General features: G+C 39.4%; 1 protein-coding gene across 1 annotated transcript; it reads left to right on the top strand.

Annotated features, from left to right (window-relative positions):
* Positions 1-4,967: 4,967 nt before the first annotated feature.
* Positions 4,968-17,358, top strand: ammecr1 (AMMECR nuclear protein 1). The gene is made up of 6 exons (XM_026181819.2): positions 4,968-5,590; positions 10,281-10,391; positions 13,865-13,979; positions 14,613-14,703; positions 14,822-14,918; positions 16,609-17,358. Exons 1-6 carry the CDS (start codon positions 5,118-5,120, stop codon positions 16,721-16,723), a joined length of 1,002 nt encoding a protein of 333 aa, XP_026037604.1. The 5' UTR covers positions 4,968-5,117; the 3' UTR covers positions 16,724-17,358.
* The last annotated feature ends 253 nt before the right edge of the window (positions 17,359-17,611 follow it).

Genomic DNA, 17,611 nt, shown 5'->3' with positions numbered 1-17,611 from the left:
CTCTACTGAGCTAAAAGCCCCATAATGGTGTTTGCCATTAACCACGGAAAGTTTAACATATGATCAAACTCATTTCTGTTTCACAAAAATGTATTAATAATTAAAAATATGCTAAATATCTGTTGAGTTGAGTAAACTTGAACAATTGCCTACAGAAATAAATCACTGAGATGTCAGCGAGATTAACTGACTGTGTAGAGGTCCATGTGACAATAAGTGAAATTATATGTTGCCACATAAGAAAACACAAGACAATTTTTACTTGCTTCATTTATTGTGTAATACAATAAATGCAGGCATCTGCATTTTTTTTTTTACTATTATTTTTCTTTTAAAACAATTTTTTACAACTGTTTTGTCTGCGCACTTCACATCATTTTTGAGTGCTTTCAGGAACCTGCATAGATACAAAATGTGAGTATATAATATGACTACATTTATATCCAATGTTAGGGTTACATGTTTTTCCCCATAAAAGGGACAACAGAAAAAACTAGCAAGCAATTCAGCCAAGCAGGAAAATGGAAGCTTAGAACACTTAAAACCTGCAGTGCTCTGCACAAGAAAGCCTGTTTGGAGGCGAAAGCCGGAAAGGGATCAGTCAGCAGCACAGCCAACAATAATTAGTTGTACATTTTCAAAGAGGTTTGAAGCCTTATGCTGAGTCAGTCATGAGGCACTTTATGGGAGCGGTGTCTGTAGGTTACTGCTCTGATAAACAGAAATATGTCTGAACTTGACAGCCAAGGAGGTGAAGCCAAATCAAGGAAAATACTGTCAATGATAATATAAGTATAAGCATACTAATACTTTGGGCATAGGCAGCATTACAGAAATTGACATAAATTTTTTGGCTCTGGAAGAACCGAGGATGCTGTTGGGTTGCTACACTGGCATTGAACTGATGCTGACAGTAATATTTAAGGATGATATACTGATGTTTAATTTAAGCACATATGAAAATATTGTACTGTGTAATTATTCTTTTTCAGTGCTTTTGTCGTTACAGTTGGACTCTAAGGAACTTGACTGAATTTTGAGATTTATTTGCCATAAAAAACAAATAAAAAGACACACAACAAGCAAAGTTATATATGAATTTAGCTGATAATATTACTTAAATTATTTTTTTAAACTTTCTGTAGATACTATAATAATATTGTTTTGATTATTTTTCTTTTTTTGTTGACCATGGTTACAATAAAGTTCCTTAGAGTTTACTGATAACACAGCAACAGCAATTGATATTGGGGAATATGCCAGTGGAGTACTTATAGATTAAAAAACAGCCTTTGACACTGTTGAACATAAATGATTATTTTAAAACATACAGATGTATGGACATAAAAAACATGTGAGAGAATGTGAAATGCCAAACAGTCGAGGGTTAAGGCATGACACCTGGTTAAGAGAGTGTTAGTACCCGTAGCCATGTTTTGTAAAATGCCAATGTTGTCGTTAGCTCTGAATATAGCAAAAATAGTTATCTTATAGGCATAGTATTATCATAGTGTTATTATAGTATTATGTGTTTAGTAGCACAAAAAAGGAACAAAGACTGAGTAACTTTAGTTTGATGTTGCCCCTCTGCTGTCTGTTCTCATATTTAGCAGACGACAGTTAGCTGTGTTGAACCTGCAAAACATCATCTTGGAGCTCAAAGTATGGATTTCATCTTATATCACAATCCAGCACAAAAAAATATAAGTCAAGTAATAATGTCACCAAATGACTATATAATGTTAAGGATAGCAAATGTCAAACTAGATGTTGCTGCTTATGTAAGTGAAAAAAACACAGAAAAACACCTTAATCTGTAAGAAACTGCTTTCAGCAGCACCGTTTCCAGCAAAAAAGAAGAAGAAAGAAAATGCTTTGGTAAGCCCACTGTAACACAGAACAAACAGCTGACAGAAAAAAAGTCATTGGCTGCTGGAAAGTTAATCAGCTAAAAAGCCTAATATTGTTCTCGGGGTCTGATGGGACCCAAATCAGAGCTAAATTTAGCTCTGATGTGGCACAGATGTATCCAAGTAAATATGTTTTTCTGCTTTCATTCAACTTCACGTTTGTTGAATATTGACATTTGGTAAAGATGACAACTGTTAACTTTTTTAAAAAATTGCATTCATGTATTGTCTGGACATGGTTATTTTAGAATATAATTGATAATTAATTGCACTATTTCTGGGTTTTTGTGGGGGTTTATTTTGTACATTTTAACTATTCAGAGTTAGAAAGTTGGCCAAATTGTAATTTTGTTTGAGTCCCTCAAATAGAAATTGTTTTGCCATATAAATTTAGTAATTCAGCTTTGGTTAAAACTGAAATTGATACACTTAAATTTAAAAGATTCTAAAAACTGTTGTTTATTCTGTTTGGGTAAATGATAATACAACACATATAAAATGGAATTAAATAAATTTATACTGACAAACATACATCTTTTTCTCCTTTTATCAAACACATCTTTTGTTCAAATTAATAACAAACAACTTAAAACTGGGGGGTTCCTCATGGATCTGTATTAGGACCATTCTTGTTCATTTTATGCATTAATGACATTGTGTAATTTCCAGATCACTACAAACAATATTATTTGCAGATGACACCAAACTTCTATGTTGTGATAATAATTTGGAACAACTTCTGAATGCACTGGGGAAAGAGTTAAGTAAATTAAAGATGAACATTTTAATTTAATGACCTGGTTGAGCTTAAAACTGTCCAAACGCACAAATATAAAGAATTTGTTTCAAGTTAGACAAAAACATCACGTAGTATCATAAAACTATATATTTAATAAACAGGCTGTAAGAACCTATGGTAAATATTTCAGTATTACAGTCAAGAGACTAAAACTGCGGAATAACTGCACAGAGGAAACAAAAACTTGCATGTCACTGCCTATGTTCACACAGCTGTATAAAAACAAAAAACAAAGAATATGAGGAAGAGCTGGCTTGGTAAATAAGTGGTTTGACTTCTCTGTTTTGCTGAGTTCTCACTGTGGTCATAATGATATTACTGTCGCCTGTTATTATTGTTATGTTCACATATCTATGAGAATGTTATATTTTTGTTCATTTTTGCATCATGGAGTAGGTGTTGATAAGACCTACACACAGGCAAAGCCCAAAATGCTGACTTTAATTAATTTGATCACATCTAAATTTTGCATGTAATTTCTTTACAAAGTACATTGTAAAACAAATGTAATTGAATCTGGTCAAAGCATCTAGTTAAAAATTTGGTTTTTTGACTCTGGTTCAAAGCAGCAAATGGTCTAAATAATACTTGTCTTAAATATGACAGACATCAGTGATCCCCCTTCAAATGAAAGTGAACCTAATGGCAGGTGTATTTGTGTAGCTGACTGCAAGTATTTTGAATATACGGGAGTGAAGGTGCTAATTTCACGGTCTACATCCTTTATCACAGCCCGTAGAAAAGAAGATGTCCTTTCCCAACTGCATCTAAGCATTATTTCCCTCTGCTGTACATGCAGTGTTTAATGTCTACCCACTCCGTTCTTTATTGATATATTAATTCCTGACTGAAGGGCAGAATGGGAAGGAGGTGGGGTAAGAGAACGATTCAGGAAACACAGAACTCGACATTAGACGTGTGTGGATGTATTTATTTGTTTACTCTTCCAGGGTCCTGGATGAGATGAAGCCACGACATTTCTAGCAGCAGCAGCAGCAGCCCCGAGAGCGGCCATATGATATGTCTGTGTGCCACATTTCAAATCGGCCACTCGGAATAGATTACATTAGAGGCAGTTTCTCAAAAGAACGTGCATCGGTGTGCGTAACTTTATCCGAACTCACAGCGCTGTGAAATCCAGACACTGTCAAATCAGTTTACAGCAGTCAGTCGGCTCCTATGCCTTTTATAACTTGGGGGGCGTCGGCACCGATACTTTACCATGCACGCACGCATATACACATACACACGCATGGACGTCAAGAGCGCGCATGCTTCCACGGCCCCGTGCACTTCTTCTGAATTGCAAATCTGATATCCCAGAAGCTACGCATTATGTGTAGCAAGTGGGCGCAACACGTTTTCTGAATCCGGTTCCGGTGTGCCGACGACACCGATGCCCGTGCCCACAGACTGATCACAGGGCTTTTACCCGAACGGCACCGAATTGTAGCAGCTGAGAGACGAATGCGGGGCTCGTCAAATCCAGAGGATTTCTCACGGCTCACGGACTAGAATGCTCTTCTCTGTGTATCATGAACGGATGACAACCTCCAAACAAACCTATACTGAAAACTTTCAGCTGTCCGTTTGACGCGGGGGTGTTATTGAGATTTCGTCCCCCCTCCTTCTCACCAGATTCAAGAAAAAGGCATCATGCAGGTGCAAACTGTGGGCTAACGTTACTGATATGACTTGCTGGGCGCTGACGCGTTTCATTGTGCCATGACAACCCTGCATTGTCAGATGCCATTTTACTCTGCGCTATCCCAGCGTCTGGAATTCCAACATACTGGGCCTGTTGTGTAATTAGAAGTTCGTGAGGCAGTAGCAAACAAGCTGGTGCAATGAGGGGCTACGCTGTCCAAGACACTGTGCGCAATTTGTGCTGAAGCTTATGGGTCCTGCGTACTCAAGCTCCCGGCTTCCACTTGGAGAGGTGTGCAGCGGGGCTACAGCGCACTGGCTGTCGGCTTCACATCTGGACCGCTTGGCTACTGTCATCTGCGGCCTGTTCGGACCGTGCCCACCCTGAACTTGTGTGTTTTAAGGGGGACTGACTGTGATCTCCTCGGATGCGGATGGTGTCGTGTTAGGGAGAACGGGGGGCTATTAGGCTGGGAGTTGACGTTATAGGTGATCCACTGGAACACCGAGATCCAAAGCTGGACTGGCTGACTACTCGAGAAAAAAACTGCTTATCCCAGCTATGGATTTTCCGTAGCAAAGTCACGCATTTTTAAAGGCAACGCTAGGGTGACACTGCAGTCTTCTCGCCACATCGGTTATTTCGTCGTCCGACAAAAAATAAAAGAGTGAAAGTGGAGTATTGTCCGTCGTACGTATCAACGCAGTGGGATTTCTACGTCTGGCCGGCGTTCCCCCCCACCCTTCCCGCGGTGACGGTTATGGGTCGGAAGCGGTGTGTCGGTGCAGATTGTTCCAAGATGGCGGCCGGGTGCTGCGGGGTGAAGAAGCAGAAACTGTCGGGATCGCCCGGATCAGGGGGTCCCGGCGGGGTGGGGGCGGGAAGCGGGGTGGCAGGAACCGGACATTGTGGCTCGGAGCTGGGGATTGGCTCCTCCGCGACAGTTGCAGCGGCGGCGAACGTGAGCCGAGCCAACGGCCTGGGGGGACCCGGGGGTAACGTTAGCGGCAGTAGTAGTAGTGGTAGCAGCGGCACAAACGCTCTGTCCCCAGCCCCGGCCGGATATAATACATCCGGCCTCTCCCCGAATCTCAGCCCAGGACCTGGTTCGGGAAGTGGAGGCAGAAAAATGGTCGTTTCGGCGGAGATGTGCTGCTTCTGTTTTGACGTGCTTTATTGCCATCTGTACGGATACCAACCTCCGAGAACACCCAGGTTTACAAATGATCCCTAGTGAGTATTTTCTTGTCTGCTGTTGTTTGCTGCATGTCAAAGGCTCACTATGCTATTCTCCCAGAAAATGTATGTGGCAGCACGCTTCGTGGCTTCAGCTCCGGGTTCTGTTCAAACTGTCACTTCGAAACACCCTTTTGCTTCTCGTGAATATACACCGAAAAGCTCGCGAATACAGCTTGAATTGGCCAAGTTGGAATATCGGGCCTTGTCGAAGAGACTGTCTACACTGGCCTGTCGCTAAACTAGCTGACCACTAACGCTACAGCGAATTTGATATAGTGCTTATAAAGTAATCTTTTATGTCACTGGATAGAGTGAAAGGTCACTCTTATATTTCCTGTTGGCACTTTGCGAAAGAAACCGTTTACAGTGCTGTCAGACGAACTCTTTAATAACACTGCTAACGTAAGCTAAGGGTGTTTGCTACTAGCTTTAGCTGTTACCAGCTAGCCACTTAGTCTAAAATCATAGAGGTTTGAACGAAGATAACGTCGTTGACTTTATTTTAGTGTAACACCGATAGCTTCGTTAGGTGAAACATACGACTCAACGTGTTAACTTTTAATATTTTGTATGTTAATATCAAGAATATTTTAAGTCGCCCTGAATGAACTCTGCTTTGCCACATACTAGGCTTAGCTTTGAGCTACATTAGCTTAGTAACGAAGTATTAACAAGCTTTTAGGAATTAAATTAATGGTAAATATGCTGAGAACCTCGGCTACCATGACTACGAAACCAGCCGGCGGGTTTCACAGCAAGTTTTTGTGTAGTGTGGACAAGACCAGTGTAGAAACACATAAAAATACCCGATTTTTGGCACCAAACAACAAAGAAAAGGTGGTGCTTGCTAAGTACTTAGCAGCACTAATCTTTGCTTAATTTAACCGGCGATAAAAGAAGAGCAGTGGCGGCGTTAGATAAATAGAGCTAAAAGAAGCATTCGTTGAACGAGGTGTTTTTTGTATTAATTGTTTAAAAAAAATCAATAAATGTATGATTCCTGCGCCCTCAACCGAGACATTTTGTCTCCACCTTATGTTATAGCGTCTGGCTTGCGGTTGTTTAACCCAACATAAGCCTGTAAGACGGTTGTTTACATTGGCAGCCCTACCCAACAATTTCATTAACCATTATAAATATAATAGACCAGATGACTTTGAAATAACTTTTTGATCTTGTGTGATCATTACTAAAATAATGAGAAATCTTGTCTTTCCATTGTACTGTCACGTGACACAGAGGCATTCTTATCCCTTTAGACAGACAATAAATTACATTGCTGTATACATGTTGGGTGTATGCATGCTGTGGGTTGTTTGTATCTACCAGCTCAAACGTTCCAGTGTTTATGGAAATCATTACCTACCATGGCAAACGGTCCCCTGTACACACTGCTTTTTGCAAGTGTTTATTTGCATTTATTGTGTTGAATATGCAGAGATGCTGATTTTGACATCTTGACCTCTGAAAGGAAATCCAGCTTGCAGGAATCTTTAATGATAAAAGGGCATCCTCGAAGTCTGTCAGACATTTCCAAGTCTCTCTCAACTGCATGTCAGAAAACTGTAGGCAGAAATGCTTACACATTCAAATATACAGATTGCTCAAAACTCAGTGGTGGGTGTCACCTGACATGTCTCTGACAAAATAGATAGAGCTTGTTAGGCCAGAGTTTATGTTGCTAGACTTACCTAATGCACAATAAGCTAAATAAGAAATGCATTCTTGGTGGTAAAACTAAAAAATGTTTATTTTTCATATTTAAGTTGTAGTCATTTTTTTGCTCATTAATTCCAGGACTGCACTGACAAATGCAAAAATCCTTCATAAGAGAATTCTCCTCATGTTGGCCCCCATACTGGTCTTGCAGCCTATATAGGTGTTTCCAGTGATGATACACTCAAGCCCACATTTTCTGTTGTACCTCCCAATAAGAGACTATGGAGAAGGAAAAACTGTGAAAAAAAAATTAGTGCAAATTACTCCACAGTCTCTTGTCCACTCTTAGCAAAAAAAAACCCCTCAAACATTAAGCGACATTGCGTTGGTAATCAGGATAAGTGCATCACTGCAAGGAGAGTATGAGTATTTGAAATGCCAGCAATGGGGCACAGACCTTGGTAAATCCCATATTTACTGAATATTTCCGTGTCCAGCAAAGTGTCATGCAGTTTAATAAATGGCGAGTATTTGGTGCTGACTTTCTAAATATTGCAGTAAGGGTATATTCTCCACAGCAGAACAAATTTACTGAAGTGATCATGCAATATTTACATTTGGGAGCCTCTCTTAAAGGCACAAATCTTGTCCATTTTTAACTCTGGCTGGCCAGTCTTTAAGGCTGAGCATTGGGCTAGGGCTTAACCTTCAGATTAAACCCAGACATGTACTCGTGTCTAGGAATGTAGCATGCTAATGGCCACACAGAAAAACTCCCACAGGTTTGAGCAACTCATGGTCTTGGGTGCCCTTGACATGCCCTTCTCTTGGGGCCATTGTCAGTTTGAATTATTTAAATGCTGCAACAATGCTGCTGTATTTGACATAGATGCACTGCTCTGCGCAGTTAGTCGATCAGCTCTGCAAAGTCACATTAGTTGTGATGATATCAAAATTTTGAGGGATAAAAATGTGTGTTCTGAAGACATAAACATGAGTTTGTTGTGTTTCCCGTGCATCCATTTCAATGATCAAACAACATTAAACATTGTCTGCATTTTTTTCTGTTTATCTAGTTTTGGATTTACAGCTATTTAGCATCCGCTTTAAATGTAATGAAATATTTGAGTGTATTTAAAATACATTTGCTGTATTTTACTGCAAGGAGACTAATAAATTATGCCGTCCACCAGCTGCTCCCACAGTCATGTTAGCAAGGCTCGTCAGCTAAATTAGCTGACTAGCTGCTAGCTGACACAGCAGGAATATGGCGTGCTCGTGACTGTGACCGTTTTGTTCAGTTCTTTCAAATCATACCAGACCCTTTAGTCTGGGTGAGGTTAATTTGAAACTCCAGACCGGATGCTCTGTGCCGTTCCTGCATCTGACTTCCTGCCCTCACCATCTGGTTTGTGCAGCTTGACCCGGCTCCCATTAAAAATAGACTCGGCGTGTGTTGTTAGTAAAGCAGAGAGCTGGTTTTGAGATGCATCCATATGCGCTTTGGGAACTACACGCATAGTGGACCCCTAGTAGGAATGAGCAATGTTGAATGGGTAGGCATTGCTTAATAAAATGTTTTATTGGATACAAATTTTGTAAAAGTTTTGAAGTGAAGCAGCCACTGAAATTTAAGGTTTACAATTTAAAAAAAAAAAAAAAAAATTAAAATGTAGAAATCATGCTAAGTGTACTGATCACTGCGTTACCAGAATAAATGAATAATGGCTCCTTTTTTGACTACATTACCATCTAACGGAAGAAAATCATTCACTTCTGTTGCCAGCTGAAGCCACTTAAACTAGTTAAGTTTTAGTTTTTTAAATGTATTTTATTTTTTTTTAGATAAATGAAACTTCATTGAACCAGGAGTCATTTTGATTTGTATAAAATATCATTTAAATGTTTTCAGATAAAACACACCCTTTTTTTTTTCTTAGGCTTTGCGCATGTCCAATATTTTAGGAGTGAACTCAGAGATGCTGGAAAAGACTGTTCTGTCACTGAATAATTTGGCAGGGATATAATAATACTGTGAAACCTTTGTAGCTAAACTGTAAAAGTGTCATGCTGAATTTTGAATTGAATGCTGAATTATTTTTATCTGTACTTAGAATCTGACTGGTGGTTTTAATCTGGAAAGAGATCATTTGGAGCCCTACAGTGGCATGTGAGAATATAACTTTACATAATCAAATGACTGTACATGATGCAATATACATATATAGTGTGTGTATATAAAATTTATGTATTTATTATTTTCTTTTCGTTTTTTTACAATGTGAAGCTATAGATGACAAAAAAACCCTTTAAGTATAGTGTTTCAGACACACATTGGACAGATGACAAAAAGGTATGCAGGGTAGATGGGGTGTGTGTTCTTATTTCCATAATTCTCCATGGGCCATACACCCGGTTTTGCATGGTTTTTGCCATGGACATGCCATGATGCCTTCCAGCATTGACTGTTGTACTCAGCAATGCTTGATGAATGTATGCAAACCAAAAGGAGGTGTGTACCTTTTACTGTCCTGTTCTCTGCCTAATGCACTTTTGGCTCCAGTGAAACAGCATGTAACTAAGTAATTCGGTGTTTTTCCACACAGTGAGTCCAATGAGGAATTTAAAAACAAACAAAAAACTTGTGTAGTTGGTTTCTTTTTTCCAGTATGTTTTTTTTGTTTGTTTTTTTTGTTTTTTTACCCGCTACCATAAAAGCTGGAAAATGTAGTAAGTGTAGAAAATCATTGTTTCAAAAAGAGATTTGGGTTATTCTGTTGTGGCTGGACATATGGCCCAGTGCTATGGGCTAAAGTCTTTGATGACAATTAATCCGTAATAATGTGAGACACTTGTCCCATTTCAGTCCAATGTGAAAAGGTCTGTCTTACTAGCTGCAAAAAACTCGGCGATGTGTACTTCTAATGAGCTTTTATAAGCCCTGAGTAGGCATTTCTCATCTTGTGTAAACACATTAATGTTCAACTACTTTAACACAGTATCTTGTTCGTCTGTTGTTTTTCAGCCCGCTGTTTGTCACATGGAAAATAGGCAGAGACAAGCGGTTGAGGGGTTGTATAGGTACATTTTCTGCCATGAATCTGCACTCAGGACTCAGGGAGTACACCCTTACCAGGTAAGCAAAAATGGGGACTCGCTAATTTGTGCTTCAGAGCTGCAGACCTCTGTCACAGAGAAGAAACATTCAGAAATGGCACAAAATGTTATTAGTGGGGAAAAAAGAGTAAATTGAAGTCATATTGAAGGTTTTTTTTTTTTAAATTCATTTATTTTTTAAATTTCATTTGTGCTGCGTTTTGAGTGGAACTGATGTTTGTCTTTGATTCCTGATCCTGGGGCTTGGAAAATATTCCACAATAATGTTCTTTAGTTTTCCGTAAAGGTTTGAATTAATGACATCTATTTGGGGAAAAAAAAGGTAGTGTGATTAAAGGACAAACATGAACCCTTGAATCCCAGGAATGCAGATCACTGAAGGGTGTAATAAGGAGAAGTCATCGTAGGCTTTTTGGAAAGACGTTAGTTCTTCCCCTCGGTTATCAGATGCCGAACACTGTGGACAGTGTTTTTGCTCCTATAGTAGACTTCCAAACACTGAGAGAATCAATGCCAACATGGACTGAAGCTGTTCTGGAGATACATGGAGGTCTCCTATCTTGTGACCACCTTTTCTTTTGGTATTAAAAACAAGCGACATAAAGATTTACCTTTGTCTAAAGAAGACAAATAAAAATACTGTTTAGGTTCTGAATGTGCAGTGCCACGATTGTGTTTGTCATTTGTCAAGCAGAATGCTACATAACCATTTATGCTCATGCAAAAATGCAGTTGTCTTGTCTCAGTGCAGGTGCCATAACACTGTCCATGCGACAAGGCTAAACAACACGAAAGTGCACCATTCACTAGCAGTTGTTAGGACATTTGTGCCACGCATCACTGTTCTTGAACTACACTGCCTGTGTGTGGTATGTGTTGGCATGTAATCTATCTCCATTAGGATCTTGGATAAGTTTCAACAGCTGGTCTTAACTGCTGTGTTGGTCTTTGCTAAGACGTGTCTGTAGAATGACACTCACATTCACCAAGTCTTAACTACCCCCGTTTGTGATGATTATGAATGACCAAAGCAAAAAAAAAAGAAAAAGGCAAAATCGCTGAAAAAAGGCCTAAGTAGAGCTGGGCGATATGAGATTTTTTCATATCACGATATGTTTTTTTCATTTCAGGCGATAACGATATCTATCACGATATAAGCCAAATAACTATATTTGTAAGATTTAAATGTGCCGTTGCTCACAAGTAAAATGTGAAATAATCAGCAGCTTGTTTTTATTTAAATATTTATTTCCCATAATAAGTTCAACAGGGTAGATGTACTTAAGGAACATGAGACTTTTTCAGATAAATAAAAGGCAAATATTGCAAACTACACAAAAGACAGCCGCTAAAGCGTTTAAGTTTCAAAATAGAACAAATGAAACAGACTAAATTGTCAATTCCACTTAGAAACAAAATATTAATTCTAAAAATAAATCTTAGTTTGTTTTACAGAAGAACAGACAAAATTGACTAACTTTTCTCAATATCAAATAAACTGAGAACTAAAAGGAAATTCTCAATCTCTCCTTGTTGTATAGCTGAGCTTTTCAAACAGTTCTAACAGTTACTTTAGTCTGACAAAAGCCGAATGACGAATTAGCGCTTCCAGTCAGAGACTGAGGCTACGTCCACACGTACACGGCTGTTTTTGAAAACGGAGATTTTCCGTTTTCGTTTTAAAAAAATAATCCCGTCCACACATAAAGGCAGAAATGAAGGAAAACGCTGCTATGAACATGCCAAAGCAGCAGGTGGCGCTAGATTCCTAACCGTGCAGAAATATTGGTCAATCAGAAGTCTAGAAGCCTCGGTGGGAAAAAGTAAACAAAGCTGGGGCATAGAAGCAGAACCGAGTCGTATGTGTGGAGGGACAGTAACTGTGTGTATATGTAAGCATTTAAACACTGCAGAGAGTAGAATTAACAGTATTGTAGAAATTCATTTCACCGAAACAATAACGTGGCGCAGTGTGACGCATGCACCAGTTTATTGTATTTCCAGACTTGCTTTCGGCACAATTTGCAGTGCACGCTACTCTGTTTTTTGTCAGACTTGAAATAGCCGAAATACCTTCACACTACGGAACTTCTATGGCTCTTCCGTTCGACAATCTCTCCGGCATTGGAACCATCATCTGTTTTCTCTTCGGTCACGCTCGGTTGATTTTTCTAGTCGGCACACTCATTTCCTCCATTACGCGCTGGCTGCTTCCCAAACAAACACACGTGCGGCTTGGCACTTGTGCTGTACTAACAAGTCACGCGACGTGACGCTGCGGCTGTGATTGGTTCGGCTCTGCGCTACTTAATTTGGATTGGCTGACATTATTATTATTATTATTATTTATTTTTTTTTTTTAAGAGGACAAGAGCGGCGAGGTCTATCGCGATAGCTTAATTTCTCTATCGAGTAAAAGTTATATCGCGATACATATCGTTATCGTTCTATCGCCCAGCTCTAGGCCTAAGACAATTAAAAAGTGTGCAATCTGCACAAAAACTTGTCTGAGTGGCAAAAGATCAAGAAACCGTAGTGGATTAGGAAATAAATAGATAGAAAGTTGTTGGGAATGGAGCATCTTATGCTAAGCAAACAATCATGGGAAAAGCGTCAGATCCTCCCAATCAATTCAAGAAAGGTGGGGTAATCAGACATATGGATCTTCCACTAGTGTTATAAGTAAACAGTGGTGTAATTCATGTTTTTGGTGAGGCTAAACCACCTTTTACTGGTTTTTGCCACTGTGGAAAGCAGCAGTGCTGACCTGCTTCTGTTCCTTTGACATCCTTGTAGTATATACAGATAAATAGCTCATATAGAATTAAAACCTGTCAGTTAGCTTGTAAATGTTAAATATGTTCAGGAGATGGCTTTTCCTTTTCCTCAAATAGTCTGGTTTCATGAAAGGCAGTATCCGACATTCAACATGGCTGCAAGTATGCTTTATTACAAGCTTGTGCACTTGTATCCCCACTCCTAAATAGGCTTGGTTTGTTTATGGCCAGTCGTAGAAGAGAAGTTGAGTCACAACTAAATGGTGCAAGTGGTGTAACTGAGACTGCCTCGATTATACTCTGTTGTGGATGCGGACAGCTGGAGACCCGATGGCTAAATAGTCGTTCCTGTCATACTCCTTTGAAGAACGCCACCTGAGGTGCATGTGCAGTTGATACATTGTAATGTAAATTCTCTGTGGACAAGTCAACAAAAACAAAACAGGCCGGCTGGCCATCCGAATGGGTCTTCACATTCACTGTCTGATGAGGAAATTTATATCACACAGACTTGTGGACATGGAAAGTCCACTAGTCGTCCCCCCCCCCCCCCCCCCCCCCAAAAAAAAAGACAAACCCCCCCCCAAAACAAGCAAAACATATTTCATTCTGTTGCAAAGTGTGCTACTATATCTGTTACATACCAGCACCCTGCATCCCTGTGCTGAGTCACCTCTTGTAATGCTGTTTTGCTTTTGTACTTTGATGTCTCCAGTGCCCTTAAAGACAGCCGCTTCCCCCCTATGACAAGGGATGAGCTGCCTCGCCTCTTCTGCTCAGTGTCTCTTCTCACCAACTTTGAAGACGTCGGTGATTACCTTGACTGGGAGGTAAGAGATGTTATTTGCTTGAACATGGCTGAGCACAGGCTTTTGCCCCTGCACTTTTGTGGTGCTTTGCAGCTTTGATGCAGACTCACGTGCATCTCATTCTTCAAGCTATTATTGTACACGAATGTGTCCACACGTTATTTCTGGGTTTGTCACTTGAAGGCATACCCAGCATTCTTGAAGTGGCAGCATAGTTCTAAAGCATTGTATTTATAAAAGAGAAAAAAGTCTGCTTTAAATTAAAGTTTTCTGGCTTTCAAAATTGGATTAGTTTGATTGGGTGCTGTATGCTTTTCCAAAACATCAGTAGATGTCTTTACCAGCTGTTATCTGTGAAAATAAATATGATTTGGAGCTACAGTTTGATCAATAGTACCATTTTTTAATTGTAGTTTTAATTTCCAGCAGAAGACTGAAAATTAAGAATAATATGTGAACAGAAATGAGAATATCGTGTAATAAACTGGAGCTTCAACCATGCAGTACATTGCATTTAGATGAAAAATGTAAAACAGATTCCATCATTAACTTGGAAGTGCATTTTGAATGGAATAACCTGTTTCTCCACAGCTCTGTCTTCATTGGATGAAGAGATTTATAGGGATTTATTTTTGTGCCTGTCTTGAATTCTAGGTGGGTGTTCACGGTATTAGGATAGAATTTTTCAATGAAAAAGGATCAAAACGCACCGCCACCTACCTACCAGAGGTTGCAAAGGAGCAAGGTAAGATCTTCTTGTGCCTCTAACAATCTAGCTTCCTCTGCTTTTAATAAAGACTGAGTTGTATTGAACAGAGTAGGGAATATGTGGAATTGCTTTTCACTCCTTTTACTTTAACTAGGTTGGGACCACATTCAAACCATAGATTCCTTACTACGAAAGGGAGGTTACAAAGCTCCCATCACAAATGACTTCAGGAAGACCATTAAGTTAACCAGGTAAGATTACATTTAATTGATTGAATTATCTAATGCTGAAACATTAATGCGTCACTGCTGTACTCTGTTCTTGCAGCACACTTTCATTTAGATCCTTTTACCTGACGTGCACAAGGCTTAACAGAACCAGCACAAATAGTTGTATACGTCAGTGTGTCTGGATGTACCTATGTGCATATGTGAAAAGGCATATGTTGAGTCTGTTGATTAAACCTTTTGTGGCTCTTGAGGAAACTATGTGCAAATGTTCCAGGAACTGCCATGCCACTTTTGTTGAGGCTGAAGTGAGACAGTGGCAGGCAAAAGAAGAAAACCCAGGATGTAAGAGATGGGTGTAACCACAGTGACATCACCCTTTTGTTATGTGAAGTAATGGTTTAAAACCTTAGCTCAAGGGGCTTTGTCCAAGGGTTTTTTGTTTTTTGGACAAAGTTTCAGCTAACACTATCAAGCTGCATCCAGTTACTGTGGCTAGCTGCTATTTACTCTTCAGTAATATAAAAATCAGGATCATAACTTCACCAGTAATGCATTCTGCCTTGCACTAGGCTATAAAATATTTAGATGTAAATATAAAATATTAAATATATTCTGGTATAAAACTATCAGTTTGCGGTGACTCATTTGCTTTTAGAGCTCCCATTAACCTCCTAAAACCCGAACTCTTTCATGACATGCATTTTGAATTTTTCTTTGCTATTTGGATTGATTGGGACCTGATGAATGTAAAAACAAAGAATTAGCAGATTTATTTTTTTTTAACCTAAATTTTGTATTTTCTTGTAGAGAAAAATGTAGTATTTTTGGTCTAGACATCCCAAAATGTGATGTCCACATATGCGGACACCAGGTCCTAGGAGGTTAAGTGAAATTGAAATTTCTGGCTGCAGTTTTCGTTGCTACTTCGTGGACACTAAAAAAAAAAGACTCTCCTCTGCTTGAATATCCCTTCTTGAGGCCACATTAGCCCTCATTAGCATAACACAGCTAAAGTCCATATTGTAGACTGTATTAGCAGACTGTATTAACAGAAGTGCTAGAAATCTGTAATCTTTTAATGGCCAGCAAGGGTTGACCCCTGGTGGCAAACAAGACCAGTTGTACTGAAATATATGGAAAGATGTCCCTGACTTTCCTCAATCTATATCCTCAGTAAATATCTTCCTGTTTGGTCTCAGTTACTAGTTAAAAGCCTTGCTGAATATAACAGGATGTTCATTTAGTAACTTATGGTCCCCTTTAGTAAAAAAAAAAGAAAGTTAATGTATGGTTTACTGCAGTGTGTGCACTGTCTGTCTCTTTGAGTGATACTGATGTCTGGTTTCAAAAAGCTAAGATGGCAACAGTGGAAATGCTGAGCTTGAAGTTTAGAAAATGTTCACGTTGCTAGCCAACGTGTGATGCACATTGCCTACATCCATCTTTTATGTAAATTTTGTTTTAAACGTAATTCTTTCCAGGAAGTTGCATCATGGTTATTGTATGAGTCAGGTTTAGTAAAATAAATCACGCATACAAGTAAAGTATCATCTGTGGGCCTGCTGCTTTAGTTTTGATAGCTACTGAACATGCAGCCTATTTTAGCACTGACACTGGACTGTATATGAAGAGCAAAGTGAGAGTGATCATGACTCTCCTAACACTGGATTAGAGCAGTTAGCCATCACAACACATCTCTTTTTGTCCCCAGGTACCGTAGCGAGAAGATGACGATGGGCTATGCAGAGTACATCGCCCACCGCCAGCACCATCACTACCAGAATGGCATTGGGCACCCTCTACCACCCTACAACCATTATTCCTGACAGCGAGCCGCATGACCAATCATTGGACCTCTCCGCGGACCTTTTCCCAGGAGAGCCCGCCCCCTCCTGGTCTAGCTATTTCTACTACTGTACCATTTTATGATGATAGTTTCCGTTGCCATGCTGGCCGTCTCCCAGACGTTGACATGGCAACGGGTGGCAACGAAGCGTTATTTGATTCTGACAAGAAATCCACACGTTTCCTTTTCTTTGCCTGTGGTTACGTTTTTGCAGCATATGTATTCCTATATCTGAAACCCCCCGTTCATTCATATTTTTGGAAATTTAATCAAACGTTAGATTTTATTAATCTTTTCAGCGAACCTAATCAGGTGTTTAAGTCTGTGGATGGAAGGAAGTCTCTTCGAGTGGATTAGTCTCGCGCTTCTGTTGTTTAAGCTTTGCTACAATTTTTACATTTACTAAGAATTTTCTTTTTTTCTTAATCTTTACGTTAACCTACTCTTAAACATGTAACACCATGTAGCAAGGCAACTGCAGTTTTCAAAGGCTGTCGTCTCTTCTTGATTCCTCTCAAAAAAACAAAACAAAAAAAAAAGACTGAGGTTTGTTTTAGCTTGTAAACTCTTGTAGTGTTGTAGTTGGAACTATGTATTGGAATATGTATACTCCAAAGTATAGATGGTAGGATTGTGGTGCCTCTTGACCAGCTTTTGCTGGCAATATTTATTGATTGAGCTCACAATCGTGTGTGATTTCTGTGTGTGGATATAGACATTGGTCTGCCACAAGACAAAAAACTAGTAGAAATTGGATGATACTTAAAGATTCCCCTACAAAAGAGTTTGGAAACCTCCCCCTCTGAGTATTTGTAGTGTTTTGGTGTGGAAGCTCTAAACCATGAACAGCTGTGTCCCTTATCGGTTT

This window comes from Astatotilapia calliptera, chromosome 10 (assembly GCF_964374335.1).
Source record: "Astatotilapia calliptera chromosome 10, fAstCal68.1, whole genome shotgun sequence".
Classification (NCBI taxonomy): Eukaryota; Metazoa; Chordata; class Actinopteri; order Cichliformes; family Cichlidae; genus Astatotilapia; species Astatotilapia calliptera.
The sequence above is the reverse complement of the archived record's forward strand: the minus strand, read 5'-3'. Positions and strand labels throughout refer to the sequence as shown.

Bases quoted from the DNA above. Each gene is read 5' to 3' on its own strand.
- ammecr1 (XM_026181819.2), top strand. From the start codon at position 5,118: ATGGGTCGGAAGCGGTGTGTCGGTGCAGATTGTTCCAAGATGGCGGCC. The intron at 10,392-13,864 runs GTAAGCAAAAAT...TGATGTCTCCAG, and splicing joins AGGGAGTACACCCTTACCAG to TGCCCTTAAAGACAGCCGCT. The intron at 14,704-14,821 runs GTAAGATCTTCT...TACTTTAACTAG, and splicing joins AGAGGTTGCAAAGGAGCAAG to GTTGGGACCACATTCAAACC.